This window comes from Coloeus monedula, assembly GCF_965178545.1.
Source record: "Coloeus monedula genome assembly, chromosome: 2".
Classification (NCBI taxonomy): Eukaryota; Metazoa; Chordata; class Aves; order Passeriformes; family Corvidae; genus Coloeus; species Coloeus monedula.
Genome location: NC_138782.1, coordinates 19,331,672 through 19,354,227, shown reverse-complemented (window position 1 = coordinate 19,354,227; position 22,556 = coordinate 19,331,672). Strand labels below are relative to the sequence as shown.

Here is a 22,556-nt window from a genome sequence, read left to right as displayed (position 1 = left end):
TGTCTTAAATTAACTGATTGGTCCTGTGTGTTAAAGTTGTAAAAAATTTACAGTGTGGCTTAGGACCTCAGTCCTGAAATAATACCAGTGTGGGAATTGGAAGAAATAATTTCAACTTCTATTCACATATTATCTAGTAAATAATCACATACAGAGAAATGTTTCTATCAGATTGATGGAAATGTTCCCTATAAATCTCCAAGGCTTCAGCTTTGCGCCCAGGTGGACACAGATGCCATGGAGAAAACCCAAAATGTCTGGGAAGAGAGCAAAAAGTTCAAATTTGACTCAGTAGCAGCCAACATATTTGAATACTCACACAATTTCTAGGAGTAAAATTGTATATATCAGGGAGCATTTCTGGGCAGAATACTGTTGCTCTACTCGTACTGGTAAATAAAACAGGCTCAGAGAGCAAACCTGAATAGTTAATTAGGGATGATCCAGATTGCTCATATACATCCTGGCACGACTCTGGACTGTATAGTCTGTCATTTCTGGGCAAAGTTTGTGTGGGATTTCAGTGACAGCAGACACAGAGGGTGATTTCATGCTTTAAAAATGCTATGTGGGTTGCAATATGGTCCTCATATTATTGCAGACACTTTGAAACTGAAAAAGCAGGAAAAAATTAAGAATTCTGTCTTTGGGATTTCACAGGCACCACAAAGGGTGCAGAGGAAACAAGATCCTGTTTTATTTATTAAAATATGTGCAATGGGCATTCTTACTCACCAAGCATCATGTTTTTAAAGTAACACAAACTTGACTGCAGAATTTATGAGAAAGACCACTGAAATTCAAATGCTAGTCCATACTTCCACTTTAATTTAAATAACCTGTGAATTGAAGAATAGCATCTATTCAGGAAATTCTCTTTTTTTTTTTTTTTTTTTTTCCCTGAAAATATCCAGTCATCATTTCTGAGGGTAGAAACAGATGTAGGAAAGTTTCCAGAATTGGTACCTCAGTCTCTTGAGCAATTTAGGTAATTCCACCTCAAGTGGAAATTAAGGTCCTGAATCTCCTCTCATGTCAGTACTGGTCTGTGCATCCTTGGGTTTAGACACAGAGATAATTAAGGTGGTCTGTGTGTATGTGTGTGTATATATGTAGGAAAGAAGACTGTCTAGCTGTGAAGATTTTAATAAGAAACAAATTGAAGAAAAAAATTGAGAGGAAAATTGAACCCTTCAATGGGGTTGTTTTGGAGTTTGGTTCATTTGTGTGTTTTGCTTGGCTGTTTTTACCACAGGAACAGGAAAAGTTTTAAATGTCAGGTTTATAAAACTGTCAAAGAATGAATGTATAAAACATTTTAATATAAATCTCTGTATCGTATAAAGCCATTTATTTCTTCTTAATAACTCTACTGCATGCACTTATTTGCTACCACGAAAAAACTTGTCAGTGATTTTATTATAAGGATTTTCTGCTGTTTTTCTTTTCAGTGCTATGATTCCAACACTGAAGTGGTAGTAAAACTATTACACTTTTCGTTCTTTTTTTTGAATGGATATCACATCCTGAACTAAACTTAGTCTATTATCACTTGATCTAATAATTAAGAGAAAGCTGAACAAGAGAGAAAAGACGTTCTGTCAACACTTATGTGAGAACATTTAGCAGTGTAGATTTCATGTAAAGATGAGACACCTACTTGGAATTAGTTGGTCCAAAGCAAAAAAAAAACATAAGAGGCAAAAATTAATACATATTTTTATCTAACTTGTTCCTTCAAGGTTTGTGTGCCTGCTTCCTCTTGTCATTCAGATCACTGCTTTACTAACCAGGCCTTGTAAATTAGCAATCCATTCCTGCCACTTTTGTGCTTGGTTCTACTTTGTTGGGGGGTTTTGGGGGTTGTGGGTTTTTTTTGTTTGTTTGTTTGCTTTTGTTTTGCTTGTTGTTTTTCATTTGCTTTTCATTTGGGGATTTTGTGTGTCTTGGTTTTGTTTGGCATTGTTTTGTTGGTAGTTTGGGGGTGGTTTTTTTGTTTGTTTTTTTGGGTTTTTTTGCCTTTTTCTTTCCCCTGTGATACCTTTGTGCTTAGAAAGCTTGTGCCTTGGAAAGGACATATTGACATATTCAGAGCATCTAGTTGACATGAGGGGGCTTCCTCATTGCCCAGAGCTTTTTAAGTCATTTGATATTCTGTTCAGTATCTTTAGTCTGTTCTTGGAACATCTGTTCCCAAAATACTGGCACAGTATGGCTTAGGAGGATTAATATCTAATCACATCAGGTCTGCTCACCATGGTGTTACTCACAGGCCATCTCCAATTAAATTAAGGCTCCAATTAAGTTCCTTCTCTCCTTTTTCTGTAATTTTCAGAAAAACTTGAATAATTACAGGAAAGTTGGCAAACGGTATCAGTGCTGATTCTGACACCTCTCTTTTACGTTATCCTAAGCTAATTTGTTAGCAACAGAACTCTAGCACTGATGAATGTTGGGTTTGCTCTGTATATGAAAACCCTGACTGCTATTAATGTGGTGGATTTTTATAGACAATACAAAATACCTTATATTTTCTGTTATATGAGCATGTAACTTTAGGGTTTTTCCTGGAATTCTTTACCTAAATCATGTTTACCTTGATAAAGACCTTGGGAGATTTTTATGCACAGATTAGACAGCTAGGCATAGGAAGGAATTGTAAGCCCCGATACATTACTTCCCCAAAATACTAATAAACAAACAGGGAAAGCCACAAAAACCCAACCCCCAAACTAACAAATAAAAACCCCCAAACAATCAAAAAGCCAATCAGCTTCCACTGAAAACTCTTTGATTTGAAATTACTTTTTGGGTTGTTGCAAGTATTTCATCTACTTCACAGAATGATTTCAGATTCAGAATATGCTGAAAATATGATTACCTGCATAGTTAGAAATCATCAAACACATAAATGCATTCTAATAACCTTTTATATCTAAGGACTTTCACAGCAGTCTCAGTAACCACTTTTTTCCAACATCAGATTTGTTTTCTCCAAATTTATATTGGGGGAATTTAAAATTCTTTACACAGGAGAAGGTTGCCCAGGGAAACTGTGGATACCCCGCCCCTGGAAGTGTTCAAGGCCAGGTTGGATGGGGCTTGGAGCAACCTGGTCAAGTGGAAGGTGTCCCTGCCCATGGCAGATGTGTTAGAAGTGGGTGATCTTTAGGGTTCCTTCTAACCCAAGCTGTTCTATGATTGTACTAGTGAAAATATAATCAATCACTTTTGCCTCTCACGGAGTTAATAAAACATTTTGTCCTTCCATGGACCGCGTAGGTCAGAAGTCTTGAAGAGCTTATCTGTCTTTAACAGCGCACAAGATATGCTATGGGAACAATTTTGGCAAACATAGTTGTGAGACTTACTACACGTAGCATCAGTAGTAGTAGTCCTTGAAAATATTACTGCATGTTGACACCAGAGTAAACTTTGTTTTAGATAAGTGTCTCCGCTACACCGAAGCAAATTGAAGCACAGAGAAGCTTCCCATAGTTGTCCTCTGCCCACAGTGTTCAATTGTCCTGCCAAAAAGGACTTTCTAATATGTTTCAGAAATACATTTCCTTTGCTTTCTAGGAACTGCAGCGCCTTCCCTGTGAGCAGTCTCTTTGCTACCTTTCTCATTACCAGCCTGGAAGCTGGGAAAAGAAGGCTTGTGACTGGTTGCTCTGGGGTCTAACAGACTGTGACTGCTCTGTGCCAGAGTCTCTGGCCAGGAGGGTTTCCTGGAATGTCTGAAAGTGACAGTTCTTTGCTTGTCTTGGGGGTTTTAACATGTTACCCTCAATATGCCAAGTCCAGTCTCAATCCTCTTGCTGAGGCTGTCATAGTGTTCATATAAGCATTTTTGAGTCCATGCCATGGTTTTTGTAGTCATGAAAGAACCTATGCCCCATCCATACTGTGCTGGGGACTCTCACCCATTTCAGGAGGATTTTTGCTCACTGGATGATAATTGTAACTCACAGTTGTAGCAATGCCAATAGGTTTATACAGGAAGCATCCTAAGGTGGTTATCTAGGGGGAATGACAATCAGACATGGGCTTTTGTTAGTCTGTAGGGTATACCTGAATCTCTTCTGCTGATTTGACCTATTTTAAGTAGTACAGGCCCAGTATTTCAAGCATTGCCTTACAGGTGATTTTACCAATCTTGTTGAAGATGCACGCATGGCTGGCTGGGTCATTAAAGAGCAATTTAGTTTCTTTAAAAAGCACCAAGATATGCCACTTATAAACAAAAACAAATCAAAACAAACCCTAACAAAAAACCCAAACCCAACTTGCCTGTGTTTCCCAGTAATAATAATGAAAAGTAAAATGTATCTTTTCTGTGTCATGCTGACTGAATATACATTTACCATCTTACGTCTAGGGAGTTTCAGTAGACAGAATATAATTCTTTAACAACTGATTTTCTCCTTTCTGTTTCCAGAGGCAACAATTTTAAGCTATGATGGAAGTATGTTTATGAAAATACAGCTTCCTGTTGTGATGCACACAGAGGCCGAAGATGTTTCTTTAAGGTTCAGGTCTCAGCGAGCTTATGGCATTTTAATGGCAACAACTTCCAGGGAATCTGCAGACACCCTTCGGTTAGAGCTGGATGCAGGACGAGTTAAGCTAACGGTCAACCTAGGTAACAACCTCTTCCTCCAAGAAATTAACATTTTCTTTACATTTTTCTTTTTGCTTGCAAACATTTATGAAACAGCCTGTGTTAACATTAAAAGTAAACTGAAATGATATATAAACACACGTCAATGCGGCATTTGCATACGTACGTACACAAATACACGGCCATTATTACGATTTCTTTTGTTTCCTTTTGCATTTTTGTATTCTTTATTTAGTCTTAACATTACCCATCACAATATTTTTGTACTGTTGTGTATTCTAAAAAAAGAAGACAAGTTCATCAGTGGCATTTTTTTGGTTGAATTGGTTTGTTGGTTCTGGAATATTGGTCTCCCTCCACAATTTCTTCAGAAAAGCAATTCCACAGTTTCAATGTGCAAGCAGAAACAACATATATGTAGGTCAGCTCAGTTTTACCTCCACCAATTAATCTACGACATGCAAATATATCAAAGACATTCTGGTTTTAACACTGAAAAGGTTGCAGTTAGATACTCCCACTGATGGATTTCTTGGTCTCCTTTTTTTAGGTGTCAAATCTATATTAAATCCATCTCCTCTTTTTTAAACAATTCTGTAGTGGTATTTTTGTAGTATCGAACGATAACACAACCCTTCAATGCCCAAAGACTGCGGCCCTCAGCAAACAGCCTTGTGAACACAGGAGGCACAAGCCCTTTTACAGAAAAAAAAAAAGAAAAAAAAAAAAAAAGAAAAAAAAAAAGAAAACTGGTTTCCTCATTTAAAATATGATGGACAAAATGTCAGGTTATATTTTTCTGTAGTGTTAAAAAAAAAGTAACTAAAGAAATAAAAGCGCTTCAGCCAGGTTTATGAATAAGTCCAAGCCAGGACCCGAAAGAGAACAGGAGTTCAGGAAAATGCACATTCTATGCAGTTATTCCCCTTCAGGGGGATGCTATTTTTAAAGGGAACCAAGTACTTTATTGCTTTAGTCACAGATTTCCAGAAAGCACTGGTGGGGCTTGGGGGGGTAAGAAAATAACCACCTAACCCTCCACTTCATCCAAGAGTCACTCACTGAAACTCTGCCCTGGTGTTTAGCATGAGGAGGGAGAAGGAGGAGCCAAGGGTGTCGCGGGTGACCCTTCCCTGCCGGTGCCCTCCGGAGCGGAGGCCGCGGCGGGAGGCTCCGAGCGCTTTCTGTAAAGGGGCTGTGCAGGTGCTGCTCCTTGGCTGTTTGCAACCACTTTTCTGATGCGGTTGACGACACATGACAAACTCAGCTATATGGAAACAAAATCTAGGTTTGATGGTATATATGTTCCTCAAAGGTGTAAACCTGGAGTAGCCATGCAAACCGAGTAGTGTGGTGTAGGGTTTGGGGTTTGGTTTTTTTCTTTTTCCAGTAATAGATAAATGCAGGTAGCCCACCAGAGGATCGTGCACAGAGCAGGTTGTTCACTTTACATACAAAACACCACCCTCTGCCTACTTCTATCGTTCATGAAAGTCAATAAAAAGTAAATAAATCCATGCCCCAGTAATATTGTTCCTTCCTCCCATGCCCCCTGTTTTTTTTTTTTTCTTTCTCTTTTTTTTTTTTTTTTTTAGTCAGGCAAATAAAAATTCTTAAAATAGAAAGGATTCTCTTCATTCTCTAATGAGTTTACAAATATGTGATTTTTTTTTCTCTGTATTATTATAACTTTAAAGTAGTCATTGCTCATTTCTAAAATCTAGACATTAAGGATACGTAAACCCACAAACCCTTATTTCTGGGGCTGGGTGATGAGCTCTGTATGTCAATCCTTAGCTTTTGCAGATGAGCCTTTGAGGTTATACTATCCACAACTTGTCCAAGGTGTCTGATTGTGGCCTGGCCTGCTCTATGACCCATTGTGACGGAGCACTTTCTAATTGCACTGAGAGAAATTACCTGTTCTTTCACAGATGGGGAAAAAGTTGCAGCCTGCCTCAGTTAAGCATCTTTGACTTTTAATCCTGACTTTTCACTTAGATTTGTCACCATGTAGCTTTGTTTGAAATTGGCCATTTTTTACCCTATTTGTCGTTTCTATGGGTAAAGACCTCTCGCAGTATATCTGGGTTATAACAGTACGTAAAGACTGATGATATGGAGTGGCCATATTTGCATGTGTCTGTCCCCGGAAGGGTGGACTGTGATTTTATTGGATGTCTGCAGCTATTACCTTGAAGGATAAATTTTCATTTTTCATCTATTCTTCCCCATCTAGACTGTATCAGGATTAACTGTAATTCCAGTAAGTGCCTATTCAAACTTTTTAAAATGTTATTCCACCATTGTAAAATATGCAAACTAGAATGGCAAAGATTGTGGACAGCTTGCAAGCACTTGATAATTTATTAATGAAATGTGATGATTAATTATCACTGTGTAAAAAGTCATCATATCTTTAGCACTTGTTTTTTGTCCTTCCCATAGGACATAGCATTAACTGGAATATTAAAAAGGAAGTATTCTACAGGTTGTAAACAAGCCTAGAGGAAATGCTGCTTTTAGTACTGTATTATTCTAGATAGGCTAAATTTATTTACAGTAGCCAAAGAATTTTTGAACCAGCATTTCTGATAAGCTGTCACACATTTTTCCCCCATGTCCTCCTCCTAATTTTCCTGACATTTGACCTTCAACCTGTGGTTAGACTGTTGTAACATAATAGTTCTTACTACAAAAATTTCTATTTTACAATCCTCCTAGACAATTAACTGTATTTACTGGCTGGTTATAGCACAATTGAGTTTTGCTAAATCTTTGATTTACGGAAATGTCATACATTGCAATAGGGACATTATTAAGTCTGAGAATAACCATATTTCTATGATGATTTTTTACACTCTAATTATGTAAAAAAACCCTGAATTGAACAATTTTTCTCTGTGATATGCATGTTTATGAAACAGAGGGAAACATTTGCCAGATGAATGGACTAAATTTTAACTTCTCTGATATTATTTGGATTAAGAGGCTATATTCTGAAAGGAGAAAAAGGACTGTGATTTTATTTTGAGTCTATGGAATTCCTGAATGGTGTCAACAAAATTATTGATAGTAAGTATGGTAGATTTGAGTTTTGGGTTGTTTTTTTGTTTCCCTTCCTAACAGGTTTTGCAGGCCAGAGGACTGGCTTTATGCAAATAGAGAAAAAGCTAAACAACAAACTGCACAGGTTTCATTTGTAGTTGGTAAGAGTTAAAAGATATTAACATAACATTCCTTAATAATTTTATAACCCATAAAGAAAAACAATGATCTGAAGTTATTCTTAATGTGCCATTTGCTAATAGATTTTTCAATTAATAACTTTACAAAACAAAAATACAGCATTTGTATTAAAAACGAGAAAAATTTATTGGGGCAAATGCTTAATTTAAACTGTTCTTAAATTCAGAGAGACTTTTCAATACAATAAAGGAAATGCTTGTAATTACCAAGACATAAAGATATATCTTCCTCACATTAAAAACAAAATAATAAAAAAGTAAAAAATTCTCACTTATAAACACAAATATTTTCTGTTTCCACTCGCTAAAATATATAAAATCATGAAAACTCTCAGAAGCATTTACTTGGTCTGCCACAGGGCACTATTCTTTTCTACTGCTGAAATCTCAATTAGAAAAAATTAGAAAAAAGTGTAAGACAAGCAGCTTTTTGAGCAGAACTGTAATGAGATTGCCTGCTGCTGGTAAATTCCTTTTTTTCCTAGGAAAAGCAATATTGCTTTTTTCTTAACTTCCTTAATAAAATCAGAAAATTCCTCTGAAAATGGAGTTACTAACTTAAGGAAACTTCCCAGGAATAAAACCACAATATAACAGGTGTTTTCAGTTTTTAATCTCTTTTGGACAAAATCATGTGTCAAAGATAAATTTAAATGGCTTCTAGGTTTCATTTTTAAGCAAGTTTTGATGATCAAAAGAGAACGTGCAAACACAAAGTAATAAGCCTCCAATTAGAAGATTGCAAAGAGGAGGAATGTGCCTACTGGATTGGATTAGCAGTTACAAGTTCTTGGTCTCATTCAGAAGTAACATGACCTCCCTACAAAATATCCTTGGTATACAATACTCATAAGTTATTTTTCTTTACAGTTTGTTTATAGTGGTTTGTTGTTAGAAATGAACTTGGGTGATGAGTTCCATCTCCCTGTGGTGCTTGTGTGTACTGAGCAGGGTTTTGTGAACTTTCAGTACGGTAAGTACTACACTGCTTTCTTCTCTGCACTGGAGTTTTTCAGCAACCAGATGTTTCATGAGCAATTTCTATATTTTAAAATTTAGATTACAGAGATTTATTGCTCTGAGCAGTCCTTAAAAATGCTTATTGGATAATATAATGGGGTTTAGTGGGACACAATTTGTTTCAAAGCAACAGCATCCAGAACTGGAGTATTAATTTGCTAAACACTTTGATAATTGAGTGCCTCTCCTTTTGTTTCTGCTGAGAGCTGGATGTGTATTAATCCTAATTTTATGTTGATAGAAGTAAATCTGGTCTCCATGTCAGAATTTTATTTTTCCATTTCCTATTTCTGTTTTACTTAGAAATCAGTCCTGTTAATAAAACCTCAGTGTTGGGAGTGGCAGACATTAGTTATAACTAGCCTAGTAACAGGTCAGGATGAAGGTTTGAATTTGGACAGACAGCTTTAAAACAAATCCAAAGACTTAAACTAAACATAAACAAGCTTGAGAGAAGAAAAAGGAAAATGTGAATGTAAACACCTTCTTCTGCTGTGAATTACAAACCTAGGGAATAAAATACCTCTTCCTCTTCTCCCAAAGCCTGTCTTCTGCTCACTGCAGATCAAAGGAATAAGTGTCAGCTGACAGAGCTAAGATTTTGGTAGCAACTTTTTCTACACATGGTCATGCCTTCCCCTTTAGCTGATGTCCCGTCTTGCGGAAGAGGTGGCATTTTGGGGTCTTCCTTGTTTGAAGGGCAGAATTTTTTAAACTTTTAAAATGTTAATCAGATATCAGGTCAGTACTGAGCTTGTGTCTCATTAACAATACTATGGAGGCTGTTCATGCCAATTTTATGGAACTGTCTGGAATGCTAAACATTTTGTGCTAGGTTAAAAGATTGATACGCCCATAAAACCACACATCATGAGAAATCTCTCATGTCAGTCAGAAAATACTGTTGCTGAAATGTTGGGTTTGTACATCCTTAAATAACTTCATTGTGTTCTTCAGAGCTACAAGTTTACAAAATTAAATTGTCTGTCAGGCAGTGAATTAAATGGTCCTTTTAAATTGCAGGTACCTGTAGGTCAATGTTGAGGCTGCAGCAGGAGAAAGGGAAAAACTTATTTTATGAACAGAAATAGCTGCTGTGGTTTCTGTATTAGTGTTCACGGGGCAAAGAACTCATTTAAAAATAAGACTGCAGTGAACTCTGTTCTTTTAAATAATATGAATGTAACAACTTTTTTTTGCATTAATCATTCTGTAAAAAATAAGTTGGTAGCTGTAGAGGTCTTCTACATTATATACAGAATTGATAAACTAATCCTTAAAGCTTGCCTAGTAATAATTTATGAAAAAAAAATTTTAAAAAGCCCAAAAACATTTCTCCTTTTCAAAGAAGGAAGTAATTTTTAACCTTTAATCGTAAACTGTTAAGCATAAATTATGAATAGCAGTGAATCCTATTGAACTGAATGGGATTTTTCCATAGTATTTCTGAGATAGAAGTTCATCCCAATAAAATCTACATTGCAGTTTAATAAGAGCTTCTGAATGACTTTTGAACAAAAGCAGCTGTGCTATATTTTAATATTTTTCACTGCTGTAACTTAAAGGCTACTATCTTGACTTAATTTAAATTCCTTTTTTTTTTTTTTTTTTTCAGTTTTAACAATTCCAAAACATTAACATCTGAAAAAATCCAGGTAGCTGTAAAGGCTGCTGGTTTTAATATTCAATATGCTTTTGTCAGAGACATCTCCAGTCTTACAAGTTATTTCATCTTTTGGGTTGTGAGGGGTTTTATTATTATTGTATTGCTATAATTTCTGGAAATAAATTTTCTATATTTTTATATAAGTCAACAGAGTAGGACTGTAGTTTTTTTCATTAATTGATGCATTATACCACTAATAATGTTAATTGTTAAATAGCTGGCTCTTATTTCCCAGTCTGATACTTTTGTTCAATATGAAAAGGCACAGGACATGTTTTTGAATTGTGCTCTGAAAGATTGCTCAGCTTGTGGCACACAGTGCAGGAGAGATTTAGGTTAGTTTTCTAGTACACAGCTTTGCTTCTGTAGGCAATAACTCATAGAGCAATGGCACTGAATGCAGTTATACTCAAATGTAGGACTGTCAGAAGAAATGATTATGAATTGCAGGGTGTCAGGGAGCAGAGAGTACCATGGTAATAAACGTGCACACAGTTCCCCAGGGTGAGCAAGGTGGGTGTCCACTTTTACAAATTAGGAAGAGTTTCCTGGGCTTTGAGGGTTTTCTGTTTGCTCTTCCAGCTAAGTGCCCATTCAATGGTTGTATTTACATGCACCCCTCGTTCTTGTGTCTATCTAGTTAATCACCCATTCTCCCTATCATTTATTGTTCTTCTCACTTTTTTTTCTCATGCCATTTCAATTCTCTGTTCTTCTCTATAGCCCTTAATCTTTTTTCCTTCTTTTGTATGCTCATACTTTTAAAACGTCTCTATTCTGCAGATGTGCACATTACAGATGATTAAGTTATTCTGTTTGGAAACATCTGTTACTGAAGCACTTCTTGTCAAAATATCCTACAAATCCAGGGCATGACAAGGAGCTCTGCCAGATTATTAGTAAATAAGAGGAGAATTGTATATTTTAAAGAACAAGCAATGGTGTTGAATTGCATTATATTTTCAATGTGCAGATGAATTTTAAGAGGCAGAAAATGTTTTGTGAAGACTATACACCCTTTTGAAAGCTACTGCTTGTAAAACTGCATTTTATTGCAAAATCCAGAATCTTCAGCTGTGCTGTTATGGATATTCCAAAGTCTACTGTGATAAGTAATTCATTAATATATTTCCATGTATTAACTTCCTACTATCTGGTGAAAAGAATTATTAGAATGCTTTATTTGCTCCCTTTTTTGCTGTTTTTGGCAGTAGAAAATCATTATGATGATTCAATTTTGTAGCTCCACCCAAAATGTAAGATTTTGTACTTGGCCTGTTTTCTTACATAGTGCTTATGAATTGCATGAGTTTTGATCTTTTCCTCATTAAGTGTGGCTGACAGCCTGGCAAAAATATGTAAAAGAGCTTTACCATAGAGGACATGCAGCAAATCAGCAGGGTGCTTTCTCTGCAAGTTCAGTCAGGAACTTCCCTCTGTGGCATAAAGTTTGAAACAATTATAAATAATTCTTTTAAAACTTTGCCTGTACTTAGCAGATTTAGAGCAGGAAGTCATTGGATTCCTTCTCATTCAGCAATATCAGTTTAAAGGCCCCTATTTCACATAATTTCCTGAAAAAACAGGTTCTGCTGCTATGCAACAAAACTGAAAACGTACCTGGCCCCTTTCAATCAAATTCTGATTACAATTTCATAGTTGCTAGTAGACAGCATGCAAAAAAAAAATAGGAAAACTGCTGCTTTACTCAGAGACTCTCACTGGAGTCCTCAGTAGTCAGTCCTGAAGCTGCACTAAGACCATCCTCTGTCTTGTTCCAGGCCTTATGTTTTGAAAAAGGTTGAAAACATCTCACCTTGGGAAAAAAGTCCATGTTTGAAAGCAGAAGAGCCTGCCTGTATAAATATAATCAGGAGGGCTGAAGTCATTATAGCACATTATTTATTCTGTACAGCCACAAAAGCCAGTTACAAGAGATGCTCTCTAATTTCTCCTTCTCTGTTAAATATAGAGTGGGAAGAAGTGGTGCTGCACAGGTCAGCCCAACACATTAATTGGCTCACTGGGTATTCACTTCTTCCTGCAGTCTTCGTGCCCACTTGCTCTGGAGAAAAGTAGTAGCTGTTTCTTGAATGGTTGGAGTGACTTAGGGGGGAATGTAAAGGGAACCAGCATGGCCACTGCTGATCATTTGTCAAAAGTTTTCATGCTATTCTTTGGGTTTTGTGTTTCAGAATTTCATCTGTCTCTAAAAAAAAAAATTTCATTTACTTTAAAAACTGGGTTTTTTTCCTCTTCCTGTCTGCTGGTACTGCTCTTACATTGCCCATTGCTTTGCTGCCAGCACAAAAGGTTCAAGTCTATGTGATGAATTTGACTAAAGTGACCCATTAACAAAATTGTTAATTTTAACTTGCTGCAGTTTTCTGATATCCGTTGTAGAATAAAACAGGATGAGGGGAACGCAGGAATGCTAGAAAAACAACCTTTAGTAGAGAGAGTGCATTGCTTTTTTCAGCAACACAGATTTATGCTATCCCAAAATGAAGTCATCTGGCCTACATCTAAGCAACAACATCCTGGAAAAGTCCATGCTGTGTACAGAAAGGCATATACATCACTTCTTGAGATGAAGAATGATTAATCTATGTCAATTAAGGAAGTGATGTTTCTGACAACTGAAGGGAAACGTTGGAACGGTTTCTGGGTAGAGATGTGCACCTTTCAGCTATGTACATCACAACTATTCTCTCCTGAATTTGGCTTATGAAACAAGCTGGATGTTGAACCTAGGAAATGTCTGATGCCCAGTTTTAGGGAGTTCCAAGCATGAGGAAAAGGCACTGAGTATCATGAAGAGGAACATAGGAGATGCCAGCTAAGGGGATGCTGTTCTTTTGGGCCATTCAAGTAAGATGATAAAGGTCTGCAATATGTTTTATGTTGTGTTTTTTTGGGAAATTTCACATGGATATCGTTTGGCTTGAGAGAGGACTCTGAGAAGGTAACAGTGAAGGCACACTGGACTTCCAAGTGTGAGCTCTCTCACTTAGTGAGTGATTGAGAAAATTAGTCTTGTGATATACTGATTTCTCATCTTAAGCCTGTGTTTTGGTTAGCACAGGAATTTTGCTGGGAAATGCTCAAGTTATCTAAAAAGCTTCCATTTTTACCCCTTCCTTATCCAGTTAGAGTTGTTAAGATGAAAAAAGAAAACGAACTAAAAACTTTAAATAATAAGGAGCATAAAAACTTTAGCTTATTATGAAGAAATCTTGAGAAGAGTCTTGCACATACAATTTGTCAAAGCCAGTGGCAAAGCCTCTGCAAGTTTCTCTCTAGCTCAGGCCTGAATCTGCTTAGCTGGGGCATGGGAGACAATTATCATATTAACAGCAAACAAAAGTTCAAACCTTCATCAAAGTGAAAATAAAGGCCTTAGATATGCTGGCTGACCATTTAAGGCTCTACAATATTTACTTTCTCCCTGACAGAGCTTTCAGGGTTGGCTGCTGGGGACTGAGGGCTTTGCTCTATCAGTGCTTTCTGCATGAAGGATAGCAATAGAGTTCATTTCTGTGCATGAATTCTACTTGCTCCTTATAAAACCTCATCTGTGTTTGCTCTTCCTTAGCTAACAGAGGGGAAAATTGCCATTAGTCTCCTGGCAGGCTGTCAGTAAAATATTATTTCAAGTTCTCTTACTATAAAACAGATGTTTTCCTTTTTGGTGTGTATACTTCTTTCCTGTCTTGTCACTCTTTTCATCCATCTTATTTTTATCTTTTTAAGTTACACGTTCTGCTCATGGTACTTTAAAGACATAGATGATTTAACAGGAGCCTCAGTAATCAAACATACAGTAATAATATATTTGGGGCTTTCTCAAGGAACAGTGGTGTGCTCTGCAATAGCCACAGAAAAAAGGCAACAGCAAAAGCTTAAACACAAAGCAATTTATGTAAATTTGAAAATTAGTTGCCCTAATTGGTGGTGAAAAATTATTAGTTTAATGTTCAGGTAAAGACATTTTTAGCACTACCACCTAAATGTTTTCAGAAACTTCTTTAAGATTGCTGAGAACAATAGACTTTCCTTTTGTGACATTTCAGTGTATACTTTAATTTTTGCCCCACCAGGTATAGATAGTTGTCAGGTTAGTAAATATATGGGGCTATCTGAGTCAGGGCCAGAGTGTGGTTATATATCAAGGGGCTCTGAGAGCTGGAATGCTGCCAAAGTTTCACAAGCAAAGCCCAAGGGAACAGCCTGAAGTGGACGGAAGTTGTTCCCTCTGATCCTTCAGCCTGAACTCTTAAAGGGAAGCAGGGAGCAGGAGATCCTCTAAAATACTAAGTATGACAAGAGGACTCTTGGAGGGTAGGAAAGCAGAGATTGCTGCAAGCATGTAGCCTCTCATTTTACCAACAGGGACAAAGCAGCCTCCAGGATGTGCTGGATCTGTAAGAATAGACTGTCTTGAATTAATAAATCCTGATTTATATGCAAGGGAGCTATACATGTCTAGCTCATACTGGTCCTAGCAAATCCTTTATAAAAGGACTTTTCAGAAGAAGTAGACTAGGCCTTTTAAATATTTTAATGGGAAGAAGCACTTGAAAGTAACTTTTTCATGTATAGCAGGTCCTAAATTTCTCATATTTTACTTTTATGTTTTCTTCCTTTAGCTTTTGAGAAGCAAGATGACTTAATCACATTTCAGGACTGGTGATTTAAATTATCCTCACATTTTTGTTCCATGACAGAAAGTGGGTGTTACAGTCAAATCTTGCAGGGATAACAAGGAATCCTGCTCTAATCAGTGATAGCAAAGGAACTGAATAATATTTTCTTCTGGTGAAGAATATATAAAAGCTAATGTAATGTCATTCATATTAGCAAAGTGGGCTGCCATGGCAGTCATTCCACAGTAAAGCTCTGCTCCCAGCTGCTCCCACAGGAATCTCTGCTAACATATTCATAAGTGATTGAGAGACAAAGATGAACACTGAGATGATATTATTTGCAAATGCAGTGGGATTATTTAGGAAAATCGAATGAAATGCTGCGTTTGAGGATTTTCTGAGGGGCTCCAAAATGCTGAATGACTGCACAGCAAAGTGGTAGGTGGAATTAACTAGCAATATGCACAAAGTAATTTGTGCTAGAGAAAAGTAACCTTAATTATGCAAGTGCAGTAATGGAATGTGGTGGCACTGAGCTGAAGAAATTGTGCAGTCGTTGTAAATAGCTCTTGTAAAACAGTTCAGTGCTTAGAAGTGAGCAGAAATCCCAGTGGATAGGAGTAGCTGTGGGGAGAAGAAGTAAGACCAGAAGAGAAAGCAGCATTATGCTATTATGCAGTCATGGTTTATCCGCTTCCTGAATGCTCCATGTGTGTTCAGTTCCCGTTCCTCTTGATTAACTTAAACGGGGAAAATACAGGTCACTGCAGCTGGGAGGATTACAAGTATGGATTAGCTTTCCTACATGAGGCAGCTAGGCATGCTAGGAAAAAAAATACCTGGGAGAATATGAACGTAGTTTTATAAATGTATGATTATATAGCCGTAAGAAGCAGCAAGAGGTTAATAAATTGATTTTTTAAATGAAATGGAAATACATCAAGGACTTTGTGTGATAAGGCTGTTTCTGCAGCTCCAGAAGTCCCAAACATGTCCATCACTGGAAGCTGTGGCTGTGATAGAGTAGTAATTACTACAGAGCAGTCCTACTTTTCTGTGCTGCTCTTGAAAACAGTGCTGAACTAGCTGGTCTTATGTGCCATTTCCCAGTTTAATTTGCAACTTCTTTCCCTAATTATTTCATCACTAGTTTATACCCTGTGTTCAGAGCAAGAAGAAATTGCTAGTGAAAGTAATCACAGACTCACAGACACATTAGGCTGAAAAAAAAAATAAATCTATCATCAACTGGGTTGTATACAGCCATTCTAAACTTTGTAATCAGATTCCATGAAGATTAGAGTGTTAACACACAGATGGCAGCAGATGACACAAGCCAATATTTCAGCAAATTCTCAAAAAAACCTCTTGATTAACTGACAAATCCAGTCAAATTAGGGTAAGCCATTAATTAAAATGGCTCTTTTATATTCACTAAACATTGTGAATAATTTTTTTTTACTTATTATTAAGATCTTTCTGGCCAGAAATTTTGGTCTGTAGCTCTTTAAAAAAAAAAATGAATTGTTGGCATTCAGTATTAAGAAAAAATAACAGTAACTCAGCATTGGTGAGCTGATGATGTTTCTAAATTTATACAGATATTTAAAATACTATCAGACTTCATGTAAAAACACCTTTCTTTGCTCTTTATGTCTTTGTTTCTTAGGACTTTCTGTTTCTAAGATATAATGCTCTTGAGAGGAACATTTATTAATATGTTTGCAGAAAACATTTAGAAGTGCTTATAAATGAAAGTTCTATGGAGACATACTCCACTATTTCTATTGTAATACTACAGTTTGAAGAGTTATTTTCAGGGAATAGAAAATTACTTTTTTTTTTTTTTTTTTCCCAAAAGCTCTGTATAAGATACTAAAATCATTAATAGTTTAGTTCAGGAAGCATTTAAATCTATTAAGTGAATAGGACTTTTTCTAAAAATGAAGCCTTACTAATTCAGTGGTGCTGTGCTTATCTCGAGAACTTTTCAAGGGAAACCAACCAAATTGCCATCTCTCTGCAGGGAGATACTGCTTTTCTGATCAGCACACCACATGCTCACAGCCGTCATCCTGTCCTAATACACACTTGTAAGGAACTCATAGAATAAATGTTTGGGATTTTTTTTTTTTTTTAATAGAATGGACATGCATTTGGTAGGAAGCAAGGGAAAGGGGAAACAGAATCAAGGAGAGTGAAATTGGAATGGGATATCTGGTTCTCACTAGCACAGCCAGGGAGCATTGCAGTAGGTCTGGCATATGTTGAGGGGAATTGCCAAGTTTGTCTGTCCCTCTCACATTAATAGATACTACTTCTAAATGATCAAAAAAACCTGTAGCTGGTTTCTGTGAGAGTCAGATCTGATCCTATATCTCAATTTTGTGTGAAGAGGAGAGCCAAGCTGCTTAGGGAATGTTTGGCTCCCTCTTCTTCAATCAAAGAAAGAAAGGAAAAATGACGAGGCTGCCAAAATAAAATTTTGCATAAATCAAAATTATTTTGAAACATTTCTATAGTTGTTCTGCTGGAAGTCTGGAATAAATCCCTGATAAGGAATTTTCTTACTCTTTCAGCAGTAAGACCAGTGAAATCTGATTATAGACAGCAGATAACTATAACTCTACATGTGCATAGAGCTTTTGTCCTTTCCATATGTAGCACAGAAGTTGAGTTGTCCACCTATTTGCATAAGTTCACAGAACCTGGTTTCTGAGTCTTCTGTGGCATTTTGATGGCCCCTCCTTTATTGCATCTGCAAAAAACCTTCGTGTAAGTATGTATTAGCTCCATGACTGTTTCAGAAAGGTGGCTCTTTTATCCTTGCCTCACTTCTCTGCAGCAGGGCATTGTTTCATAAGTTCAGCCTTGATGAAGGAGCCTAGCAGTCTCTCAGCTACAACATTATTCTTCATTAATGTTATAAGAACCGTAATTCATTTTTCAATGTGCTTTTTTTGAAGAGCTGAAAACATTAAAAACATCTACCCAGTGCATGTCACTGATGAGCAGTTACTTATATTAAAAGCACTTACTCTGTATCTAGCACATTTTGCATTTATGTCTATTAAAATGCATGAAACATCTATCATAACATTTTAAGCACTCAGTAGCTTATTACTGGAGCCACATAACTGCTTCCTTATTATCTCTTCTTGACAATAACTTTAACGAATTATATTCAGGTAGCTGTTGAAATTTCCATCCAAGTACATTACTTTTTTGGATGACATGTCAAGAGGTTAACTTATGCTCCCTTCCAGCTGATTTCTAGGCCTCAATCCATCAGACAAGTCCCTTCAGAGGAGATATTGCTCTGTTGAGCTGAGACATCAAGATAAAGTTGGCTTTCAGAGATGCAGTCCCCTTTGGGAAATGTGCAAGGAACTCTTCAGCAGTTATTTGTCTAGGCAGTCTTGAAGCAACAAGACACAAGATGAAGACCAAGACATGGAATGAGAAAAAGCAATTAAAGAAAAAAGGGAGCTGTGGTTCATGTAGCTTATGCTAATTCTTCTGTATTATTTCTTATTCATTTTATATTCTGTGAGATTTTCCTCCAGGGAGTGAAGCACATGTATGTAGAAATAAAATTTCATTAGTTAAAAGTTCCTCTCTGTCTCTGAACACTAAGGCTTTTCTCACTAGTAGTAAAATCTGTCTGGAAAAGAAAGCTCAAATAGGTAAGTCAACAACTCCATCTTTCACTTACATGCCATGAATTGTTTACAGGTGACTTGTAAAAAAACTTATAGTTTTACCAAAATTTAAGCACTATAATTGTTGAATATGGGTGAAAATTACCTGGTGACCTTTTGCTGTGGTTATTGGTACACTTTGAACTGTCTCTGCAGTTTTTGCTGTCTAATATTTCAGCAGCTCAAAAGCCAGTCTGCAGTTTCTTAGGAGGAAACGACCACACCATTTGCTCTGGGGGGAAGAAGTATTCTTGCATCTCCAGCTAACACAAGACAGCTGACACCATCACTGACATGATACAAGACACTTAGGAACTCAGCTGATGAGCTAATTGGCTGTGAATAAGAGCAGCACTACCTCTGAAAGTCAGCAACATGGATTCTTGATTCCCTAAAATTGCATAAATCAATGATAAGATACAGAGCACACCTTAAGAAAGTGCAAGTAGGGACTTCTGCCAAGAAGCTTACTTGTTTTGTTAGATAAAAAATTGTCACTTTCTGACACTGAGCATAATCCTAAAGAGATGATAAACGGCACAAGAGCATTGGAGAGATTCTCTCAATGTTAAAAACAACTCCAGGTACTAAATTTCAAAAGCTATGCTTTTCTTCTCAGGCATGCAAGACTATACCCATCCAAGTCAGTGGAGGCTGATCATAGAACAGGGATCAACTTTGTATTCACCCACTTGTAATTTCTGAAAACAATCTGAAATGTCTATTTTAGTCCTCCTTGCTTGATTCCTGTCTGCCTAGAAGTATCCAAGAATAAGCAGTGTCAAGAAATTGTGCTTTCTGATCCATGATGATTATAAAAATATTTTAAAACACTTAAATAATGAATAATAATAAAACTTTAAATATTATTCTCGTTATTCTTAATTAGGCAAAATGTTATAATTCAGCATTTAAATTACAAAAAAAAAAAAAAAAAGGATATGAGTGTAAGATTTAGTTGTAACTATTTTATAACAACTGTTTTTTGGGATGAAGACACCTGTAAATTAAGAGGAGTTTATTCTTAAAATAAAGTCACAGTCCAAATTCTCTTCCTTTCTATGCCAGCTAGTTTCCAATCTGCTTATTCTTAAGAACACTGTGCAAGATGTAAGGGTAAAAGGAAATGTTTAAATGGGTTTTTTCCTGTTATGTTAATTTAACTAAACATAAAGGTAATTTTTTTCTATAGAAAGGTAAATTATGGCTAAGCATACTTAAATTGTGCTTACTTATATTTTGAAATGTAACGAGTTTTGACAGCCGTGGTTTTGATATAAATGGGCACAGTCAATATGAATGTCAGAAAGGCTGATGTGTGGTCAAAGCTGTTTCTGCTTTTCTTCCTTGTTGTCACTTATCATCTAGCCAATGTACAACAAATATTACAATTCTCTCCATGAAAAAAAATGAAATAATCAAGTGTGTACCTACTTTTTCTATGAAGATTGCTGTAAGTTAGGTTATTTTTACTTCACTGGGTTTAAGTGGAAAGCAGTAGCACAGGTTCTTCGAGCTCCTAAGGGTACACCTGGAGATCAGCTGCATCTGTTGCCTGCAGCACCTTTGTCTCTCAGTCTTTTTTGTTTGTTTGCTTATTAGCTGAATGACAGCGATTAAGGTCCAGATTATAAAAGTTATTTAGATACCTATCTTATTGTGAAGTCAGAATTCCTCCAGATCTCTTGGGCTCAGAGAAGACAACAAAATTCCTCTGGAAGCTGAGGGCACTGTGTTTGAACAGTAACTTGTAGAGATAATGCCTAAGGAAATGGAGGTTGTCAGGTGTATTACTCTCCACTTCTTTGAAAACTTAGGGGAATGTTCTTGCTGCTCCTGGAAATCCAGGACAGGGAAATATATGTTTCTGCCTCTGTGTTTTTTAAGGTTTGGGACTTTTGGTTTGGTAGCCAAGACCAGAATAATGAGTCTGCTGAGGTAAAAATCAAACTCTTCTTGGGAAAGGAGAAACTTACCTTGAATTTATCTTAGGATTGCTGTTTTCCCTTACTTTAAGCCACATCTCAAAAACCAGTAGTATTGCTAGAACTCTGAATTTATAGAGAATTAATGAATATTAGAGGTTCTGGCTGCCATTAAAGTCATATCTGAACAATGAATATTTACTTTTAAAAAAATTGCATTTCAATACTCCTTAAAATTGGGGTTTAATGTCAGTTTTAGTACTATTTTACATAGGAGTTCCCAAGTTCCCACATCATTTGTCATGATTTTTCAATCCTATTCTTTTTATAGAAGCAGAAAAAGTAAACGCTAATAACTCCTGATGAATTAGCCATTCTTTTCTTTGCCAGTTTTACAAAGTTTTTGTTAAGTAGTAGCTAAAAAGAATTTTCCATTGAAGCAAGCTTTCAGATTTAGAAAGCTCAGTGTAATGCAAAAATCCTGCATGGGAGAATTTCAGTCTTTTAAAGGGATTAAAATTTCCCATTTTCTTTTTCGTGTAATACACAAGCTTATGGTGGGTGATATTTGAAGAAAAAATAATTTCAGTTATCAAATGGGGTAGAAGACTTGTGAAATAGGTCCTTTCCTAGTGTAGAGCAGTAGCTTAGGTAGAATGAAGCCAAAGATACTGACTTGAAAGCGTTTGTGTTGACTTAAAGAAAAATGCTCAAATGTATTCAGCTTAAAGTTTGTGGAGTTTTTCATCATAGCAGCCACATCAAGCTAATGCGAAAACAAATTAAGATTTATTAAAGCCACACAAGTAGTTTGTGGAAATGAATCTGCTGAATGCCACCTCACACTTTTAACTCTTGAGTGCACTTTAAAAAATTTAGCCTGATTCAAGGCAGGATATGACCTTGCAGTGTGATTGTGAAGCTGCACGATCCTTGCAAGCGCACATTGCTTTACATGGAGTAAATACAAAGTAAATCATCTTTCACACAAGTTTTCTTTAAATTAGCATCCAATTGCCATGTATTGAAAGCTCACCTCACCTACAGCAAAGCCAATGGTCAGGTTCACCATAGTTTCTGAAAATTTGTCTCAGAGCGTTCAGCAGTAAGCTGACAAAGCAACAACCATCTTTTTCAAGCTCATTGACTTTGCTTTAGTTCACAGCCTTGGGGGAGATTCATACAACCTTTAGTACCTTTAGCACATTTTCTGGTCCTTGTGATCCTCAGAGAACAGTATGAAAGAGAAACTGCACTCATTAAAAATACAGGGATCTAGCTGCCTTCTGGTTTCAGCTACTTTTAAAAGATACTTGTCTTTGATTATTTTCAAGAAGAAGGAAAATTACATGTCCTTAGGGCTGTTTGTGTTTCACTTGCTTACATAGATGACTTACAAAACTAAATTAAAATGCATAAACGTTTTGAGTAATGCATTGAGAAATGTCTGTAAGATGGGTCAGACTTTTCATAATGCAGTAACAAAACTAGTTTTATCCTCTCATGTGCTCTGAGTTCACAGGGAGCTGTAATTGCTACTTCAAAACCTTTTCTTTTTTTTTTTTTTTTCCCCAGGAAATACAGTTCCAATTATTATAGACCAAATAATTGACCAGCAAGGCACAATTTTGAGAGCATGTGTCTGTCTTCTACATATCCTTTGGTCTAGCAGGGAAGTGTGGAGGCCAAGACTTGTAACTCTAAAGTTTATTGCTTTCTGATGTTT

General features: G+C 36.5%; 1 protein-coding gene across 9 annotated transcripts in view; it reads left to right on the top strand.

Moving 5' to 3' along the window:
* The window catches only part of NRXN1 (neurexin 1), a gene marked incomplete at both ends in the record, with an annotated part of 666,790 nt that overhangs the window by 279,211 nt on the left and 365,023 nt on the right, over positions 1-22,556 (top strand). For 8 of the 9 annotated variants that reach the window (XM_082302935.1, XM_082302939.1, XM_082302934.1 and 5 more), the window contains 2 exons: positions 4,442-4,645; positions 6,864-6,890. In XM_082302935.1, coding sequence (XP_082159061.1) covers positions 4,442-4,645; positions 6,864-6,890 — 231 coding nt within the window. The remainder of the gene's footprint in view (positions 1-4,441; positions 4,646-6,863; positions 6,891-22,556) is intronic. The other variant, XM_082302936.1, reaches the window with a different exon arrangement.